This window comes from Macrobrachium nipponense, chromosome 25 (assembly GCF_015104395.2).
Source record: "Macrobrachium nipponense isolate FS-2020 chromosome 25, ASM1510439v2, whole genome shotgun sequence".
In the NCBI taxonomy this organism is placed as follows: domain Eukaryota; kingdom Metazoa; phylum Arthropoda; class Malacostraca; order Decapoda; family Palaemonidae; genus Macrobrachium; species Macrobrachium nipponense.
The window spans coordinates 36,000,263-36,022,396 of NC_087214.1; the positions used below are offsets into that span (position 1 = coordinate 36,000,263).

General features: G+C 42.1%; 1 protein-coding gene and 1 pseudogene across 1 annotated transcript; one reads left to right on the forward strand and one right to left on the reverse strand.

Annotated features, from left to right (window-relative positions):
• Positions 1-22,134, forward strand: part of LOC135199363 (maspardin-like) — a 99,023-nt pseudogene that overhangs the window by 51,661 nt on the left and 25,228 nt on the right.
• LOC135199362 (maspardin-like) lies at positions 321-22,134 on the reverse strand. Its single transcript, XM_064227333.1, has 9 exons — positions 21,957-22,134; positions 19,798-19,912; positions 19,151-19,285; positions 18,601-18,696; positions 18,033-18,163; positions 9,844-9,952; positions 8,241-8,324; positions 7,698-7,859; positions 321-533 (listed from the first exon to the last, which is right to left on the reverse strand). Exons 2-9 carry the CDS (start codon positions 19,894-19,896, stop codon positions 465-467), a joined length of 885 nt encoding a protein of 294 aa, XP_064083403.1. The 5' UTR covers positions 19,897-19,912; positions 21,957-22,134; the 3' UTR covers positions 321-464.

Genomic DNA, 22,134 nt, shown 5'->3' on the forward strand with positions numbered 1-22,134 from the left:
GCCATGAATTATTGATCTACAATAACATTCTACATAACTCTTTAACCCGTGACAAATAAGCCACTCAAAGTGGTCGTACATCAGGGAAAATTTCTCTTACAGCACAATATAAATTCCGACAAGATATAAACAGCAGTATAAAAAATCTAAGCTACTCTCCACTGGTTTTTCACTATCTTACTTTAAGTGATTAAGTCTCACCGGTTACTTTTCTAAAACACTTGTGACTGAATTTATGACTTCTGACTTCAATATTTCCCGACATCAGCATAAGGAACACAATTGTCTTAAAGCATACCACAAAAATGAAATCTCCTCATTGGAAAAGTATTACCACAACGGAATCCTACCTTCCGTTCCTTGCAGGTAATACAAGAACACAAATGTTTTTCTCAAGACTGCCTGAAAGAAGAAGACCACTGAAGCAAGAACTGGTTGGGTCCTGCTGTGTCTCTTTGATAGGGTTACCGATCCACGGGGGTCCCTGTGTCTGAGGCACTCAAGTTTGTGCCGTCGTACCCTCGGAGATGGACCTGCAACGATTCGGGGTGTGAATTATAGAACAAACTATCTGGCAATCATCTTTGCTTCTACTTTCCACACGAGTCTCTTGTGTGACACACTGCAGATGAAAGCTTTTAAAGATTTGTTTTTTAAATACGTACATCTCCATTATATAACTTTTACTCCCGCGCCAGCGATAGTTTGACAGATAGCAACAAAAAATGAGAATGCTTGGTTTCCTATGAATACAGTGGGGCCCCCCGTATTTGCGGACTCACTGATTCGCGGATTTTTATCTGGACCATATCTAACCATTATTTGCGGATAATTCGCCTATTCGCGGGATTTTCCAACAATAAATAATCACTAATTAGTGTATTTTGATGTTATTTTCATGCCTAAATACATTTTTATGATACAAAAACGGTGTGATAAATGATTCACTAATTTTCTAATATTAATATTAATGTAAAGGGCAAACTTCAAGAAAGAAAATACTACATTGAATTAGTAAGATTTTAGTTTATAAATTATGTAATGAAGGAAATCTCAGTCTTCACACATCTTTCTCTCTCTCTCTCTCTCTCTCTCTCTCTCTCTCTCTCTCTCTCTCTCTCTCTCTCTCTCTCTCTCTCTCTCTCTCTCTCTCTCTCTCTCTCTCTACTGAGATGAGAGATTTTTATGGAACACTATGTATAATATGTTTATTAATATTTTCATATGATAATAGTAATATTAATAATAATGATAATGATAATAATAATAATAATAATAACTGTGATTACAAAAATCATAAGTGAAAGTATTTTTACAAATACGTACTACAAAAATCTCTCTCTCTCTTACGGAAATGTATGTTTTTTGGATGATAAATAATTTACTGGTTTTCAAATATCAACATTAACCCTCTTACGCCGAAGCCCTAAAAACCAAAACATCTCCCGTATGCAGAGGCGGGTTTGGAGTGAGCGCGGAAGCGGAAAAAATAATTTTTTCAAAAAATCACAGCGCGCTTAGTTTTCAAGATTAAGAGTTCATTTTTGGCTCATTTTTTTGTCATTGCCTGAAGTTTAGAATGCAACCATCAGAAATGAAAACAAATATCATTATCATATATAGATAATGCGATATATGGTAGCAAAAAAAAAAAAAATTCATACATAATTGTATTCAAATCGTGCTGTGCAAAAAACGGTTAAAGCTAACGAGTTACTTTTTTTTCGTTGTATTGTACACTAAATTGCAATCATTTTGATATATAACACATTGTAAAACGATCAAAGCAACACAGAAAAAATATTATCACAAAATGATGCATGAATTCATAATGCAAGGATGTAAAAAAATGTTTTTTTCAAAAATTCACCGTAATCTAAAATAATTGTTTAGAGACTTCCAATTTGTTTCAAAATGAAGACAAATGATTGAATATTACAATAATGTAAGAGTTTTAGCTTAGAATTGCAGTTTTCGACCATTTCGGATGAGTTAAAGTTGACCGAATGTTGAAATTTTTATATATATTTTTTTTATATGCAAATATTGCAAAAATGAGAAAAGCTACAACCTTCAAATATTTATTTTTGTATTCTTCATGAATTTGTGCACATTTTCATATATGAAACTCTATAAAACACCAAATAAGAAAAGGAGCAAATATTAGGAGAATGCGATGTACGCATTTCGGAGATTTGCGGCCGCGAATCGGCGCGTGGAGGGAAAGAAAGTTTTTTTTTTAAATTTACCATAAATCTAAATATTGTGCTAGACACTTAGAATTTGTTTCAAAATGAAGATAAATGACTGTATATTACTAGATTGTAAGAGTTTTAGCTTACAATTGCGTTTTTCGACTATTTCGGTAGAGTCAAAGTTGACAGAATTTGGTTTTTTTCTATTTATCGTGATTTATATGCAAATATTTCGAAAAAGAGAAAAGCTACAACCTTCAATCATTTGTTGTTGTATTCTACATGAAATTGCGCACATTTTCATATATAAAACTTTATGTAACAGCTAATTTTAAATGGTGCAAACATTACGACAATCGCACAAAAAAGTTACCGCATGGACGTAAGGAAAATGTTTTTTTTTTTTCATAAATTCACCATAAATCGAAATATTGTGCTAGAGACTTCCAATTCGTTGCAAAATGAAGGCAAATGATTGAATATTACTAGAATATAGGAGTTTTAGCTTACAATTGCGTTTTTTGACCATTTCGGTAGAGTCAAAGTTGACCGAAGGTTGAAATTTTGGCACTTATCGTTATTTATATGAAAATATTTCAAAACTGATAAAAGCTATAACCATGGGTTGTTTTTAGTTGTATTGTGCATGAAATTGCGCACATTTTCATATATAAAACTTTATGTAATAGCAAATTTAAAATGGTGCAAACATTTCGACAATCGCACGAAAAAATTTATTGGAAGAGTTACCGAGCGGACGTAAGGAAAAGGTTTTTTTCATAAATTCACCATAAATCGAAATATTGTGCTAGAGACGTCCAATTTGTTGCAAAATGAAGGCAAGTGATTGAATATTACTAGGATATAAGAGTTTTAACTTACAATTGCGTTTTTCGACCATTTCGGTAGAGTCAAAGTTGACCGAAGGTTGAAACTTTGGCACTTATCGTTATTTATATGAAAGTATTTCAAAACTGATAAAAGCTACAATCATGAGTATTTTTTAGTTGTATTCTACATGAAATTGCGCACATTTTCATATATAATACTCCGTGTAACGGATAATTTAAAATGGTGCAAAAATGATGTCAAAGTGACGAAATAATTTTTGAGATGTGTCACTAATACTTTTTAGTGTGATAAGAAAGAAATTCGCGCTTGCGCGCCTGCATAACGATTGTAAACAAAACAACGCCTTGATCTGTGAACTCCCAGTATCCCCCAAGGCACGTGATTCAAAAGTTTTTGGCTGGTAGGCCTATAAGTATTTTTCCGCGAATTTAAAAAAAAACTTTTTTGAGTCGACGTATCATACGTCCAATCGGCATACGGGAGACATTTTGACTCGACGTTTAATACGTCCAATCGGCGTAAGAGGGTTAATGTAAAAAGCAATAATATCAATTCATTAAAGAAAATACTAAAGTGAATGAGCAAGATTTTAGTTTATAAATAAAAAATTATGTAAGAATGAGAGAAAATGCATTTTACCCGGCATCTTTCTCTTTGAACTCCAGTAGCAAGCCGAGTTGGCTGGGGTCCAACAACTGTTGCCCTCTCAATGATCATGTAAATTCTCTCTCTCTCTCTCTCTGTCCTCTCTCATCAACTCTCGGCTCCCCCCCCCATCCGCCCTCGATCCCTCCCTCTCTCTTCTCTCTCTCATCTCAGGCCTCCTCTCTCCTCTCTCTCCTCCTCTCTCTTTTACTGAGATGAGAATTTCTATGGTACATGTGTATGTTTATTAATATTTTTGCATAATGATAATAATAGTAATATAATTAATTTCAAAATTCATATGTTATAGTATTTTATAGAAGTACAATAATCTATCCATTTCAGTCTTTTAAATAAGGATAACCCTCCACCCCCCCCCCCTCTCTCTCTCTCTCTCTCTCTCTCTCTCTCTCTCTCTCTCTCTCTCTCATTATTATTCTCTCTGTCTCAGAAATAATTCATAATTTCACTCTTGATGGTCAGATATATGATGTTGCCATTCACTGGTCTCTCTCTCTCTCTCTCTCTCTCTCTCTCTCTCTCTCTCTCTCTCTCTCTCTCTCTCTCTCTCTCTATTTTTAATGGTAAAATGCTTAAGATGACTTTGAAATGATAATAATATAACCTCAAAGATTAATGCAGTAATAGGTTAGTAATTTTAGGTATATTTGAAGTAGGATGTTATTAAAGGTATACATTTGGTATCTGAACTTTCAAGATAGGCAGTTATAAGCATTTTTAATGGTGGTTCTAACTATTCGCGGGTTTTAACTATTCACGGGGGTGTCTGGTACACATCCCCAGCGAATACGGGGGAACACTGTATCTTGAGAACGCTTGGTTTTCTACGAAAAAATGCATCCTGCATATCTAATGAAACCATCCAGTCCATTCTCCAAATGGATGCTAGAACTGAGCTCACTGACTCCATGGAGAACTTCATCAGCCTTACAAAGCCATTTAATCTGGAAACACCCAGAACAGGTCTCTATCCCCCTGTGGTGTTGGGGACTAGAAGAAGGCGATTGTAGAAGCCAAGGTCTGGCTCTACAACTACTTCTATTACCTCTTTCTCTACAAGTTTCAAGATTTCCAACTGAAGAATTTTGTGCTTCTCTGATTGCGGAGATATGAAGAGAGTGTCCACTGGGAGAATCAGGACAGTGGAGGAGGGCTACCAATAATCGAGTAACCGTCCCCTTAGCGCCTCCACAACTCAATGGATCCTGGTGCCAAAGGATCTTTCCCATACTTCCCAAAAATGGGGAAAGCCTTTCCTCCATTACTTGGCAAACAGAGGGCCAGAAACTTAATTTCGATGACTTAACAAGTCCCTTACATGACTTACTGGATCCTCTGGAGGACCTTCCAAATGTCTCCATAAATCCATAAAGTTCTCGCTGAAGTGGAGGAGGAGGAGGAGGAGGAGGAGGAGGAGGAGAGGAGGAGGAGGAGGAGGAGGATGATTACGTTTCTGTCTTCTCTACTTCCTGTGCGATGGATGATAAAGCTTTAGAACTTAAAGATTTGATCCAACATAGGTTGAAAAAGGACAGCAGCCTTCTGCAAATCTGTCACAGACTTGGCAAGATAAGAACAAAACTATAGGCAGTTCCTGGTTATTGACGGGGGTTCCGTTCCCGGGGGTGTGCCAATAAACGAAAACCACCGTTAACCGAAACTCGGCGATTTATGAGTGCCGTTAACAGCGCCATAAGCACCCTTATGGTGTGCCAATAACCAGAACTCGGCCCTTTATGGTGCCATAAATCGCCGATTTTATGGCAATAACTGAGTCTGCCGATAGCCAGGGACTGCCTGTATTTGCATTTCTTAAGAACCAAATGGGTGTAAGCGTGAGCACTCTTGTCCCTTGCATTCTTTATTGCTCCATCTAAACAGCCAACAAAATCCCAAACTTCCTTGTCTACAGCAGTCCTGAAGAACCAAGGAAGTAACTTGAAGGACACAACCGTCAAACACTCCCACAGACATACTATCCCATAACGAGAAGATCGCCAAGGTTCTAAACGTAGCTTTGAAAAGTGAATTCAATTCTGCCTGAGAAAACACTACTTTCCCTTTATTGACCATTCTCTTTTTTGACAGATCCAAGAGCAAGAAGAAAGCTGAATCCTTCCCTGAAGCTTCCTCAAAACTAGCAAGAAGGCCAGTAGAGTAAGAATTAGCTCTCCTTTTACCCAGCAGAAAAGAAGAAGCTTCTTAGATGAGGATGTCTGATCCAAGATATGTCCAAGAGCCTTGAATCTCTTTACAACAGCCATAGTGAATTGAGGTACAAAAGAAGGAAAAAATGACTGGCCCAGGTTTTCCTCCCTACATAAAAACATGTCAGGCTTATTCACTTCTGGAAAATAGTTTGGGAAAGGGAAGAGTAGCTTTTAATAAGTTACTAGAAGGGAAGGAGACAAATCACACAGTCCCTTGGCACTAGCCTTAGGAGAATTAAACTCTTGCCTCTTCTGCTGCCTCTTCAAATGGTCAACCTCTCTTCATTTACAATGTGTCACCAATTTTACCATAAATTCATTTGACCTATGTCCACATACTTGAAGACAATCATCCACATTACACTTTTCCTGGACATTTCACATGTGTCGTGAGGATTGGTGGACTAATACGGCAACCTCTTACCTTACAGGTCTTTATTCTATCAGTACCATCCATACCTAGGAGAAAATTCAAGTGAATTCACAAACCAAGTTGTCAACAGAAAACCCAGCACAGATAACTCTCACAATCTTCTACCGATACCGGTGACAGAAGAAGACTGACAGGCTACTGGTATTTGTACCTATCATTCACCTGGTGGGGGTGGGGGATGAAGATAGATAGAACCAGATAATCATAAAAAAATCGAGTGTTTTCATTTTTTTGTTTCGATCTGTTGAACCACCGCTGGCGTGGAGGTCAAAGCTAAAGCTATGTAATGGAGAGGTAAGGTTCATTTTAAAAATTCACAATTATGTATAATATAATTTACTATATACGTAATTGTGGATTTTTGGTACAAAACCAAAGGTTTGTTGGCGCAGTTCTGATGGAACGGAATCTAAAATTTAGGCCCAAGGCCAAGCTTTGGGACCTGAGAGGTTATTCAGTGCTGAAAGGGAAATATGAGAGTAAAAAGGTTTTAAGGTGCAAGAGGAGGAAAACCTTGCAGTTATTCTAAGAAACAATTGTTGTGAGAGGGTCAAGGAAAGGAGGATGGAAGTAAGAGAATATGAACGGAGGTAGCACAGTAAAAGGAATGAAAGTTGGTGCAGCTGGGGGCCAAAGCTATGCAACACAGAACATTAAGTCATGTCTACAGTGCACCGTTCGAGGTGTACTGATGGCGCTACCCTCTATAGAGAGTGCAGTTTTGAAGACTTATTAAAGTATGTGTGATATTGATAAAGCACAGGCATCCATGATATTTGTTAATCTTAGAGCTGACGTCTACTTTATATAATTATTCTTGTCAATTTTAGGAGCACTATTTCCCATGAACGTATCATTTTAAATGGTTTAGGATAAGAATACTGTACATCGCAAAGGCTGAGAACAGGTTAAGTCTTACATATTACCAAATATTCTCTTATGTTCCTTCACAAAACATAGTACGTAACTATTTTTCATTCCTTGTTACTTCTATTTACAGAAGAAAACCCCTGTAGGATGGTAGTGCCACCAGTGCACTTCATGTGGTGCACTGTAGGCACTACTTAAGGTTCTTTGCAGTGTCCCTTCTGCCCCTAGCTGCACCCCCTTTCATTCCTTTAACTGTACCTCTATTCATATTTAATAGTGCAACTGCAAAAGGTTTTCCTCCTGTTACACCTTTAAAACTTTAGGGCTATCAACTTCCCTTTCAGCACTGAATGACCTCATGGGTCCCAGCTATTGCCATCAGGCAAAATTCTACATTCCACTCCCAAAGAAGGAGAAACTGCAGTTCTCGAGACAAGCCCGAAGGATGCGTTCGTAAAAGATGAAACTTACTAGTATGTAGATGTTGACCTCCTCCGCTCGAGAGAGGAACGGGAAATTCCCTCCAGTCTTGAGGTGAGCCAAACGAGCCGTCGGGTAGCACTTGTACAATTCTTCTTTGACCGAGTGCGACAACGCAGACTCGTCGAACACATCCAGAATCGTAACTTCTACCTGTTGGTTAAAATGTGAAAATGGCGGTCAAATTTTGCAGGGCACTTCATAATGGCATTGAATAGAATACGAATACAGAATTTAGGACAAAGGCCAAGTGCCGGGTCCTATGAAGTCATTCAGAGCTGAAATGGAAGTTGACAGTAAGAAGGTCGGAAAGGTGTAACAGGAGGAAAACCTCAAAGTAGTTGCACTATGAAACAGCAGTTGAAGAAGGTGAAAAGTCAGATGGAAGAAAGAGAATATAATATAAATTTCATAATAATTCTAAGTCTAGATTTTGCATTTTCAAATTCTGCTAAAATAATACATTACAGTACCTATTATGAATCATGATTATGGCATACAATATAGACCTAAAATATCATCACATCGACTCACCTGCACTTTCTGAGGTTCAACGTACGAAGAAAAGCAGTTCAGAGTCATTCTTGAGGCTAATTCACTCTGACTCAGACTGTCCAACTGCGGAATAGATATCCAGAATTATACAAAGGGTCATCGAACAACACTTTTATAGATTTAAGAAGGGGCTTGAAAAATCTTAAGTTATACGGCCACACAACTTGAAATACTACGAGGAACTTTCACTCAAAAAAACATTCAAGGTACAAAATTAAATCATTCTCACGCCTAAAAACTGTCCTTATTTTCATGCTGCCACAACATGCAAAAAAGGAGGAGAATTTTAAAAGTTATAAACCCCATTACTTTAAATACCAGGGACTTTAACTAAAGAAATATACAAAATACAAAATTAATCATTCTTACACTGCAAAAAAACAGTCCTTTTATCTTATGTATGCCACAATATTCCAAAAAAGTGAAAGAACTGAGAGAGGAATGACTTTTTATAGATGAGACAAAGTGGGATTTACACTGAAGGTAAGACCTGCACCACCACAGTTACAGGCAGCCCCCACTCATTGGCGTTGTCAGTTAACAGCGTTCGTGTTTGACAACGCTTGGCTAATAAAGTCATTAACAAGATTTTCGGCCATGGCGAGTGATTTTTGGCGTCGGTAAGTGGTTTACCGGTGTTGACAAGTGGTTAACAGCAGCGATGAGTGGTTCACTGGCGCTTAAGACACTGTAAATGCCATTTATTATTATATTTACCACCATTTTTGGTTATCGTTAATTTCTGGTTAGTGGCACTTGGCCAGGAACGAAACCCCGCCGTTCCTTGGCCAGAAACAGAACCCTGCCTGTACTTCACTTCATCTCATTCATGTCTTAACTGATCTACCAAGCTAAGGTGGTAAACTTGTTGGAATAGCAATCTGAAGGGTTCGGAAGAGGATAGAATGGAATGAAATATAAAATTCAGGTCAAAGGCCAACCACTGGGACCTATGAGCCAATAAGTGCTGAAAGGGAAATTGGTATGTACAGTACTACATTACAGACAGTCCCTGGTTTACAAAGGGGGCTCCGTTCCTATGCCACGTCGTAAACTGGAATATCATCGGAAATTGTTAAGAATCCTAAGAAAACCTCACTTTTAATGCATTGGGAGTGATGTAAACAATGTAAACTGCATTTATATTGAGTTTTTCATCTAAAAACCTCCAAATTTTTATCATTCTGCTATTTTGGAGCCATATTTCTGCTGAATCGACATCGTAAGCGGCATAACTCCTGAACATACACTGTAAACCAGGAAATAATTTCTAATGAATATTTGAAAAGCGTCTTAACCTTGGAATGTTGTACGCGGGGATTTGACCACTAATCTTATATGAAACTGTACTTAAATAGGCATGAAGAGTATAGTAACCAGTTTACAAACAAATCAGCATACAAACGGCTGCCCCGAAACGTAACTCGTTTGTAAGTAGGGTGGTGTCTGTGCATCTTACTAATGTGAAAACACTCCAAAGTACCACAAAAACATGACTACAAAACAATTGAAATCCTCACATTTCAAGCAGTGTACCTTCTAATGAGAGCTAAAAAGAAAATGAATCGGACAGAAAACTCACCCGTTCTACCATGAAATCTATGGAGTCTGCAATCTGCGCATCCATGAGTTTCCGTGGGAAACGGCCAATGATCATCTTCTTCAAAAGAGTCGCAGGCAGCATCCAGAACCTGCGTACAAAAAAAATCATGTACTACATGCAGTGAAAGCCAGTAGTACAGTCAAGCATTATAAAACCAGATCGCTGATAACAAGGGACTGCTCGTAGTTCCCGAAATAAATTAAAACCTACAACTCTATACAAAAAAAGCACACACATCACTTCAATTCTGTTAATGTTACTGTGGAAATTGTTACTTTAAATGGTAAAAACTTACTTCAACTGATGGTAAAACTTATTATATACCAACTGTGACTAAAATATATACTAGTATACAGTTAACACATTTATTAACAGGACCTCATTTGAACTGGATGGTATCTATCTAATGGAGACATTTATTCAGAAAAAGTTACAAAGCTTTCCAGGACTAACAGTCCAAGACAGTGAGGACTGCTGGTTCTGGAAACCTTGTAACTTTTCCTGAATAAATACCTCACCTAGATACCACCCAGTTTAAATGAAATCCTGTTATTAATTGTACTCAAGCAGAGAACAACTGTGTAAGTGATCGAGTTATTACATTACGCACATTTAATGCAATAATCAGTGAGCCACAACACCTTGTGGCCTGCAGGTAGTCTGAGTATTATGACATTGTGAATTTGACAATTAATAAGAAGTAAGCTGTGCTATTCTTTAAACGTCTCTGCGTACGTATCAAGCCGAACCTTTGGCAGAATGGGGCCAGGTAGGAAGCGTAGTGCAACTGAGTGAAACCTCTGATACGAAATACCACTTGCAACTATGGAATGGAAAATAAAAATTTTGACCAAAGTCCAAGCTCTGGGACCCTTCTGGTCGTTCGATGCTGAAAGGGACATTGAGAGTAACTCATTTTAAAGGTATAAACAGGAGGATAACCTTGCAGTTTCGCTAAGAAGCAATTGCTAAGAGAGAGTGGAAAGTCAGATGAAAGAAATAGGATACGGACAGATTCAACAAAAGGAATGAAATAAGCCAAATGGACACTGCAAAGAACCATAAGTAATGCCTACAGTGCACCGCTTGATGTGCATTGATGGAACTATCCCCCTACGGGGACTTAGGAGATATAAATATGTTATTGTTAGTATACAATAAGGTTTTGTACATACTTACCTGGCAGATATATACTTAGCTTTACGTCTCTGACGTCACGACAGAATTCAAAACTCGCGGCACACGCGACAGGTAGGTCAGGTGATCTACCTTACCCGCCGCTGGGTGGCGGCTGTAAGAACCAATCTCCCTTTCCAGCCAGAATTTTTCCTTCCACCTGTCTCCTGAGGGGAGGCTGGGCGGGCCATCAATCGTATATATCTGCCAGGTAAGTATGTACAAAACCTTATTGTATACTAACAATAACATTTCTGTACATGAACTTTCCTGTCAGATATATACTTAGCTGATTGACACCCTTGGTGGAGGGAAAGAGACAGCAATATAAATATGGAAAAAAGGGGAAAACAACACTAGTTGTAGGATGTAAATACAACCTTGGTTCTTACCTGTTTAGGCAGAAGACTTCGTAGTTACTGTCTATGAGTCTGCGTTGCCTTAAGAGCTTCAGCGAGGGCGTGACCTACAGCTGACAGACTCTTTGGGTCTATCAAAGGGATTTGGTTATCCGCTTACTTGATAGAATCCGAGCAGGATCTGTCAACGGGGATTTGCCCACTTATATGACAGAACCTAACCACTATCATTGCAAGGAGCTCAGACATAAACCGATCACCTAACCAATCTAATCATTGTTAGAACTACGAAATGAAAAACATGCCTACCCACATGTTCTTTCAAACAACCAAAAACTTACAACCTAACAAGGGGGAAAATATATACTACAAAGGATATGTCTCAGCTCCCTGCCCCAGCACCGAATCCGCCGATACGTACGGGCCTAACCCGAAGCACTTTTCATACGTAATTTTGACGTCTCTCAGATAGTGGTTTGCAAAGACTGAGTTGCAACGCCAGAATGTTGCCTTCATAATATTACTCAGGGATATGTTTTTGTTGAAAGTCAATGACGTGGCAATAGCTCTTACCTCATGAGCTTTGACCTTAAGAACTTTGAATTGACTTTCATCACATATCGCATGCGCTTCTTTCACCAGGCTTCTGATAAAGAAAGAAAGCGCATTCTTCGAAAGAGTCCTCCTTGGATCTCTTACAGAGCACCAAAGGTTGACATCATTGCCCTTAAGTTTTTTCTTTCTCTGTAGATAAAACTTTAAACTTCGTACTGGGCAAAGCGACCTCTCTGCTTCCTCGCCTACTAATGCAGACAAGCCTTGGACTGCAAAGCTCCTAGGCCAAGGATTTGAGGGGTTCTCGTTCTTAGCCAAGAACGAAGGTAGGAACGAACAGATAGCTGCATCTCCTCTGAATCCCACATTTCCTTCTAGTGCATGGAGTTCACTAACCCTCTTTGCGGAAGCCAAAGCCATGAGAAAAATTGTCTTCCTCGTGAGGTCTCTAGACGAGGCAGACTGAGGCGGTTCGAACTTAGTGGACCTCAGGTAACGTAGCACTACATCCAGATTCCAACTCAGAATCCCCTGGAGAAACCTTCTTGGATGTTTCAAACGATCTTATTAGATCATGAAGGTCCTTATCTTCTGAAATGTTTTAAGTTTCTGTGCCTAAACACTGCAGACAGCATGCTACGATAGCCTTTAATGGTTGATACCGCCAATCCACTTTCTTCCCTAAGGAAAAGTAAGAAGTCTGCTATTTGGGTCACAGAGGTACTGGAAGAGGAAAAGTGATGGTTCCTACACCATCGCCGAAAGACGTCCCACTTCGATTGGTAGACTCTAAGGGTAGAAGGCCTTCTTGCTGCTGCGATAGCCGTTGCAACTCTTGCAGAAAAGCCTCTCGTTCTGACCAAACTTTTGACAGTCTGAAGCCAGTCAGATCTAGAGCGGGGAGGTTTTTTGTGATACCTCTCGAAGTGGGGTTGTCTGAGCAGATCGATCCTCTGTGGTAGTGTTCTCGGAAGATCTACTAACCATTCCAGTACCTCTGTGAACCATACTTGTGCGGGCCAGAACGGGGCTACCAGCGTCATCCTTGCTGCCTCCGATTCTGCAAATTTCTTTAGAGTCTCTCCCAGTATCTTGAATGGAGGAAAAGCATACATGTCTAGACCCTTCCAATCTAGTAGAAAAGCGTCTATCGACACTGCCCTCAGGTCCGATATCGGAGAGCAGTAGTTGTCTATCCTCGCATTCTTGGCTGTGGCGAAGAGGTCTATATGAGGCTTGCCCCAAAGCTTCCACAGGTCCTGGCAAACATCCTCGTGAAGAGTCCACTCTGCAGGCAGGACTTGATCTTTCCTGCTTAGGAGGTCTGCTCTGACGTTCTTTTCTCCCTGTACGAACCTGGTAAGGAGACAAATCTTCCTTTGCTCTGCCCACAGCAGAAGTTCTTTTGCTGTCTCGTACAGGGAGAAAGAGTGAGTCCCCCCCTGCTTCCTGATGTAAGCCAGGGCCGTGGTGTTGTCCGAGTTGATCTGTACTGCTGAAGTTAGGACGTGGGGCTCGAAAGCTTTCAAAGCTAGCCAACAGCCCATCAGCTCCTTCTTGTTGATGTGCCAGGTCACCTGTTCCTTCTTCCAGGTGCCTGACACTTCTCTCGAGCCGAGCGTGCTCCCCAACCTGTTTCCGAGGCGTCGGAATACAACACTTGGTTGGGGTTCGGAATGTGAAGGGACATCCCTTCTGCAAACCTGAGAGGGTTGGCCCACCAAGAGAGGTCCTTCTTGATTTCCCTTGAGATCTCGAAGGAGAACTCTAGGTTTTGTGAACGACACCTCCAGTTTCGATGTAGAAAGAACTGGAGAGGTCTGAGGTGCAACCTTCCTAGAGAAAGGAATTGCTCCAACGAGGAGAGTGTCCCCAACAAACTCATCCACTCCCTCGCTGTGCATACGTCTTTCTCTAGGAAGGCTTTGACTTTCTCTGACCCTCGGGCTATCCTTTCTGGAGACGGAAAAGCCCGAAAATCCAGAGAAGCCATCCGAATCCCCAGATAGATACGATACGATCTTGACTGGGGATCAACTGAGACTTTTGAAAGTTCACCAAAAGTCCCAGAGAACTTGCCATGAAAAGGGTCTTTTGTAGGTCCTCCAAACATCTTTTCTGCGACTTGGCTCTGATTAGCCAGTCGTCCAAGTAAAGGGACACTCTGACTCCCTCCAAGTGTAGCCATCTTGCTACATTTTTCATTAGGCCTGTGAAGACCTGAGGGGCTGTTGAAAGGCCGAAACACAAGGCCCTGAACTGGAATATCCTTCCTCCCATCATGAACCTGAGGTATTTCCTTGAAGAAGGATGGATAGGCACATGGAAGTAAGCGTCCTGAAGATCTAGGGACACCATCCAATCCCCTGGACGAAGGGCCGCCAACACTGAGGATGTCGTCTCCATGGCGAACTTCCTCTTTTCTACAAAGAAATTCAGGGCGCTTACATCCAGAAGCGGTCTCCATCCTCCTGAGGCTTTTGGAACTAGAAAAAGGCGGTTGTAAAAGCCCGCTGAGCAAGGGTCGCTCACTAGCTCTATAGCCTCTTTCTCGAACATTTGTTCCACTGCTTGTGTTAAAGCAAGGCTCATGATGGGATCCCTGTACCTGGCCACCAACTCCCTCGGAGTCGTCGTCAACGGTGGTCTTTCCGTAAAGGGAATCAGGTATCCTTTCCGGATAATCGAGAGGGACCAGTTGTCCGCTCCTCTCTTTGCCCAGGCTTCCGAGAATCTTAGAAGCCTTGCACCTACTGGTGTTTGGAGGACTACTTCCCTACTTCTTAGCTCTGGAGAGCGTGAGAAGGATCTACCTCTCTTGAAAGGTCTATTACCTCTCGAGGTAGAGGCTCTAGAAGGAGGGCCCCCTCGAAAGGGCTCCTGTCTAGCTGGAGTCTCCTTCTTCGTCTGGAAGGAGGTCCTAGGCTTCCGTGCCGACTGCGCGAGCATGTCCTGAGTCGCCTTCGCAGAGATAGATCCTGAGATGTCCTGGATTATCTTCTTCGGAAATAGCAGAGGCGAGAGCTGCGAATACAGAAGCGAGGCTCTTTGGGCATGCGAAACAGACTTTGTCAGAAAAGAGCAGAAGACTGATCTCTTCTTAAGGATCCCTGCTCCAAACAGGGAGGCTATTTCGCTCGATCCATCTCTAACTGCTTTATCAATGCACGTTAGAACACTGTTGAGATCTTCTGGCGAAATAGCATCCGGGTTCTGAGTCTTCTTAGCCAAGACCCCCAAAGACCAGTCAAGGAAGTTGAAGACTTCCAAGACTCTAAACATTCCCTTCAACAGGTGGTCAAGCTCGTTCATAGCCCAGGTAGTCTTAGCAGACAAAAGAGCCGAGCGTCGAGCTGCATCCACCAGTGAAGAGAAGTCCGCATCCGCCGATGAAGGAAGACCCAGGCCTAGGGGTTCTCCAGACTCGTACCAAAAACCCACCCTAGTCTGCCCGTAAGCTTGGAAGGAGGGAAAGAAAACACAGTCTTCTTCCCTTTCTCTTCCTTAGAAAGCAGCCAATCACCAAACCTCTCAAAGCCTTCTTCATTGAGATGGTTGGCTTCATCCTCACACAAGAGGAAACTTTCGTCTTCTTCGAAGTCGAGAATAAAGAGAGAGGAGACGGAGGAGCGACCGGAGTAAGGGAGTCTCCAAACTCTTGAAGAAGGAGATCTGTAAGGATCTTATAGGACGAAACTGAAGAGTCCTTCACCAAATCCTCTTCTGAAGGTTCAACTTCATCCACTGAAGAACCCTCCGCTTCTTTACGAGGGCAGTTAGACTTCTCTAAAGAAGTGCGTCTGTCTAGAGAGTGTCTAGTAGCAGTCTGGCGCCTATCAGGGGAAGCCAAAGCTTCTGGAGAGCTCCTCTCGAATGGGTCCTTCTTACTCTGATGAGTGCGTACTCTTTGATCCTTAAGACTACTCCTAGAATCCCGGGCTTCCAAAGGGGAGCGCCTGCTAGGAGAGGAGAGCCTACTATGCTCAAGGCGCTTAACAGGATCCATGCGCCTGTCCAAAGGAGAGCGGCTGCCAGGCGAGCTGCGCCTACCATGAGGCGAACGCCTACTAGGCTCTTGGCGCCTACTTACAGGAGAGCGAAGCCCTGGAGAAGGTCGCCTACTAGGAGACCGGCGTCTACCATGCTCCACAAACTTCGATCTAGACTTGTGTGTCTCTTCAAAAGGTAGTCTCCCAGAAGAGACATATCTTTCAGGCTCTACACGCCTGTCGAACAGAGCGCTAATAGGAGAGTTCGCGCCTAACAGAGAAAAGCGCCTATCGTCCGCACCGTGCTTGGGAGCGGGAGAGCGTCTACTTGGGGAGTAGCGCCTACTAGGCTCAAGGCGCCTAACAAAAGGCGAGATCCTGTCTCTTGACGAGTCCATTAAAGAGTAGGCTCTCTTATCCGGAGAATGAAGGATCTTCGGAAAGGAGCGAGAAGACGAGGCTGTACGCCTGTCTTTAGACGAGCGCCTACTAGGCGCTAGATCCCTTTCTACTGGAGAAATGTAGTCCCCAGGAGAAAGCTTCTCGGGCGATTGACGCCTGGAAGACGACAAGCGTCTGCCGAGGGAAGAGCGCCTCCTTCCATCCGCTGATACAGGAGAGAGAACCGACTCTGACTGAGAAGGTAACACAGGCGAAGGAATCCTAGACTTCTTGACAGGGAGAGAGACGTCTTTCCGACGCGTTCCTCCTGCCAAGGAGCCCGCCAGCGCCGAAATCTGCGCTTGCAGCCCCGCAAGAATTCGAGCTGGAGATCTTGCAAAATCCTCCACCGGAGAAGAGGCTCGCAGCCTACTATGAGGCGAGAACTCCTGCTCCCTCCTGGGTTTCTTGATCTCTACTTCCGGCTCTTCTGGAAAAACTTCCGGGCTGGAAGGAAAGGCTCCAGGAGCCTTCCAGGCTCTCTTCAGCGGTCGCGAAGAATCCGAGGCGCTCCATCCTCTTCTAGGCGAAGGTGAGGAAGAAGAAGAGAAGCATTGGCGCAATACCTCCTTCTTCGCGCGAACAAGGGCAGCCTGGGTACGAACATCAGGATCTACCGAGGGGACGCCTGATCGGTGGGAGTTCTCCCTAACCTTCCTGCGGCTGTTGACTTTCCTCCTCCACTGGGACTGGGAGTCTGGAAGAGGTCTAGGCCTGGAAGCATTAAGGAGCCGATCAGACGCACCCTCCACTGCACTGGGGTCACTGCACAATTCACCTTCACTACTCTTACCTTGCAACGAACGAATCTTCTTTTCCATGCTAAGGATCGTGGCTCTCATGGTTGCCACTTCCGTAGTCGTATCCTTAGTTCTATGCAGGGCGCAGGAGCTGAAACTGGAGAAGGTTCTAATGCTACAACAGGATTTTCTTCTACCTCGCTAATACGAGACTTACTAGAACTCCTAGACGAAGCCTTTCTCACCCTGTCTTTCTCTAACTTCCTCAATGTAGGAAGAAAGAGCCTTCCATTCACCCTCATCCAACTTCTCACACTCATTACACGGGTTAACAAAAGAACATTCTTTCCCTCTACATTTAAAGCAAACTGTGTGAGGATCTACCGTAGCTTTCGGTAGTCTCACCTTGCATTCATCCATAGAGCACACCCTAAACATAGAAGATTTCTTAACCTCTAAATCAGACATCTCGAAATCAAAGAAAAATCCAAATCAATATCCAAAAACAATCCACAAATGCGTATGCCAAGCCAACAAGATCAGGTACTTCACCGAAAGTCAGTCCAAATAAATCCACGGCAACGAGAATCGAATAAAGCTGTCAGGAGGTAACAACCACAGGTGTAGTCGTCACCGGCGACAGAAAAATTCTGGCTGGAAAGGGAGATTGGTTCTTACAGCCGCCACCCAGCGGCGGGTAAGGTAGATCACCTGACCTACCTGTCGCGTGTGCCGCAAGTTTTGAATTCTGTCGTGACGTCAGAGACGTAAAGCTAAGTATATATCTGACAGGAAAGTTCATGTACAGAAACCAAAAGTACACTGAATGAATTGTAATTACATATTAGAAGTTCACAACACATGACCCCGGGTGAAATGATTGTGAGAAACAGGCAAAGGATACTCACACAGGGGCAGAATCAGCGTAATTGAACACTTTGGTGTCGGTGAAGGAATTGCAGAGAATCAGGGATGCAACACGGGGACAGTTACTGGTTAGCTCGGCAAACTTTTGTGCTAAGAAACCTCCCAGGGACGCCTGAAATAGAAGACATAATTCATAAGTTGTATTTCAATGGAGATCTTTTGCATTCACAACTGATCCCTCATCCTCTTTAGTACTACCCTAATACAATTCAACCTGCATCTTAATATTTTACTTACACTTTTATTTATTGATTAATTTATTAATCTGACTGTTTTTCTAATTACTGAATGAACACCATATTCTTTGGAAGCTTGAAATTCAAATCAGTGGCCACTGTGGTGCGCATCATTCTTATGAACAGGGTTCATCTTCTGAATAATAATATAATAATAATAATACATAATAAATCCTTTTGTCTGTCTTACATGCACGTACATATTTCATAATAATAATAATAAAGAAAGGTAACAGTTTATGCAAAGCCTTCTGGCTAAATTATTTAACAAAATCCTCAGGCAAATTAGAAAAAAACAACAAATGAATCTCACTCCAAGTATGTGCGCCCTGTCAATCTCCAGAATATCCAGAAGTCGCCTGAAGCCCTCACACCATTCATTAACGGACCAGTAAACGGGATACTCGACCTGCAAGAGATCGGAAGAGTGTTCCTGACCATAAACGTACCAAGGTTATGAATATCAAGAGTATAGTGTGCCAGCAAAAAATATCCATGGAACTGGATGTATGCTGTTACTGTCGTCTATGTTTCATTTAATTTGTAATATTATTGCAAATTATGTGGTACACATGGAGGAGAGAGAGAGAGAGAGAGAGAGAGAGAGAGAGAGAGAGAGAGAGAGAGAGAGAGAGAGAGAGAGAGAAAGTATTTGGTATTATAATTGCATACAATACTGAATAGTAACCTAACATGTTTGGCATAGTATAATGAAAGCCTACATATTTTGTGTAGAATGCCACCTAAATCCCATTTCAAGAATTCGACTAAAAAAAAAATTCAGATAAAATGAGAACTTCTTCTTGTACTATATACAAAGGCAGATGAAAACAGTCAGTGAGCACCAAGACAAAAGCTCTTACCGATATCACTCTGTAACCTCTCGCTGTTAAGGGGAGCACCTGCTTGTAAAATGAATCCGCTGTGCCGCTCACTGGCGGCAAGCAGATCAGCGGGCATCGCACGCATCTGGGACCCGCGTCGTATAGTTTCCACACCTTAAGATGAAAAGGCTTTGAGAATTACGTCATCTACAATAGAATAAAGCAGAATAGAATAGAATGTGGAATTTAAACCAAAGGCCAGGTGCTGGGACCCAGTAGGTCTTTTAATAGTGAAAAGGAAATTGAGAGTAGAAAGGTTTGAAAGGTGTAACAGGAGGAAATATACTCACAGTTGCACTATGAATCAATTGTTAGAAGAGGGTGGAGAGTCATATGGAAGAAAGAGAATGTAAACGGTGGTACAATAGTCTAGGGAATGAATAGGGTCACAGGTAGAGGCTGGAGGGATGCTGAAAAGAACCTTTATTAATGTACTGATGGCACTACCCCTTACAGACACACATCATAAAGTTGATAATTTCACAAACGGAAAATATGTGGTGATATAAATCAAGAAAGTAAATTCTCAGGATGAATTAAAATGCATTTGAAGGAATGACACAGACTGATACATCCAGTATCTAAAGCAGATTATTGTAACTCTGACGGGAATTACCATACAGTACCTTTAACGCGTCATTGTCGACCACAATCTGCCTGAGTGGTACCGTGCAACGGAAACTCTTGTATTCTTCTGACTGGGAGAAGTCACTTTCAAATTCCATTGGGAAGCTATTTAACCTGAAATATGTATGGGAAAAAGAAATGTTAAAAACAAGTACTATACTAGCTCCCTTACCATCAATATTTAATCCAAGTGAAGAAAAATGTTCCTAAAAGGGATTGTGGTGTTTATATTCATTTACATTGTCAGAAATAATTAATTATTTGTGCATAAGGGTAAGTTGGAGGATGGGGTGGGGTGCTTAACCAGAACACTCAACATTAAACAGAATGTTGTGTCCTGCGTGAAGTTAGGTCAGGGCAGGCTGAAAAAGGGAGTGTGCTTAGGCTCGCCCAAAGCCGTTTGGCATCAGGACTGCTGTGTCTTACAGAGGGTTATGTCTGGGTGAGCCATGGCATGAGTTGTCCGAAGCCTTTCAACGTTTGGCAAAAAAAGCTGCGTCATGCAAGAGGTAAGGTCAGAACAGGCCGTGGGGTTAAGGGAGGGGGTGCTTACCCTAATAGCCTATGGCCTGTATTCAGTGTAAGACCAGCCTGATGTCACCAGCAGTCTTATTTGAGGCCTAAAATCATGATTTAAACAAACTTAGCCTACCCTATACAAACCAAATAACGTTCGGGTGTGCTGCCATAAAGTAAAACGTAACACAGGGTAAGTGTGGAACGTCGGGAATAGGTTCTGCAGACGAGAACAAACTTTTACTAGATTGCTGTGTCCTGACTTAACCAGGCCTATCTTCCTAACCTCACAGAGTGCTGTGCACCAGCTCTTGGATGACCCCTCTCTCCTTCCCTAACTAAATCTAAACCTAAGAAACAAAGGAATAAGCTTCTGTTCTGCAAACTACCATACACAGAGATATGACACAGATAATAGGATAGTAATAAATAATAATTCCCGACATGTAGTAAGGGGCCTCCTTGAATCCTATGACTCATCCCCCTTACTTGCTTAGCCCAAAGCTTCGTACCTAGCCTACACCCTGAGGCTCAACAGGCCCCCATGAATCCCTGAACCAAAAATAACCCTGCGGTCTGACACGAAAAATATAAACAATAATTCGTGATGCATAGTAGCTCCCTGATGGGCCTCCTTGAATCCCATGAACAGTCCCCATATTACCTGGGTAGGCCAATTATGCCTTGTACTCCCTAAACAGGCCTCTACATATACCCTCGGGTAAAGACACCAAATATTCTTTGGTATAGCATGAATACTAAAAAAACAATCCCGGACATGTACCTAACGGGGACTCCTTGAATCCCATGACCAAATCCCTATTACCTGCACAGCCCAATGCCTCATAGCCTAAACCCTGTGGCTAAACGGACCTCCATACGTATACCCTTGGGTAAAGACACCAACAACCCTGGGGTATGACAAACGAATAACCTATAGGTAGTACCTAGATAACGAATTCCTGACATGTGGTAGCTAACATGCCACCTTCAATCCCATGACCAAATCCCTATTACCTGGGTAGCCCAATGCCTCGTATCTATACCCTTTGGCTAAACAGACCTCCATACGTATACCCTTGGGCAAAGACACTAATAGCCTAACCCTGACACGCATAATAAATAACAATTCCCAATGTATGATAGCTAGCTTAACGGGCCACCTTGAATCCCATGACCAAATCCTTATTGCCTGCGAAGCCCAATGCCTAGTACCTAGTATCTAGGTATAGTAGGTATACCTAGTGGCTAAACAGGCCTCCATACGTATACCCTTAGGTAAAGACACCAATAACCCTGGGGGTATGACATACAAATAATAAATAACGACTCTGGACGCATACTAGGTAGTAATGGGCCTCCTTGAACCCCATGACCAAATTCCAGCCCAACACCACTACTACTAACCCCCTGAGGATAAACCAGGCCCCCCCCCCCCCAAAGATAGCTAGCCCACTGGGATATGACAGGTAGCTAGTACGTAGTATGGGGTAGGGGAAGAAAAATAGGAATAAATAGGAATGCCAGGTACCCCCTGAGGATGAAACAGGCGTACCCCGCCTCCCAAATCCCTAACCCAAAGATACCCCCCTCGAAGGAAACTAGGAATAGGCTAAGTAGGTAGTAGTAGTAGCTGTAATACCTAAGTAACAGGCCTCGTTGAATCCCACGAACCGACACGCCCCTTCCGTCGCAGACTACTACTACTGATATCTAATGTCGTAAGTAGAGTCGTAAGTTACGTCTCATTATCGCAAACTTTCCCCCGACGATAAAGTGTTGCCAAGTGGTCCTTCTTCTCCTCCTTATCACAGCTGACG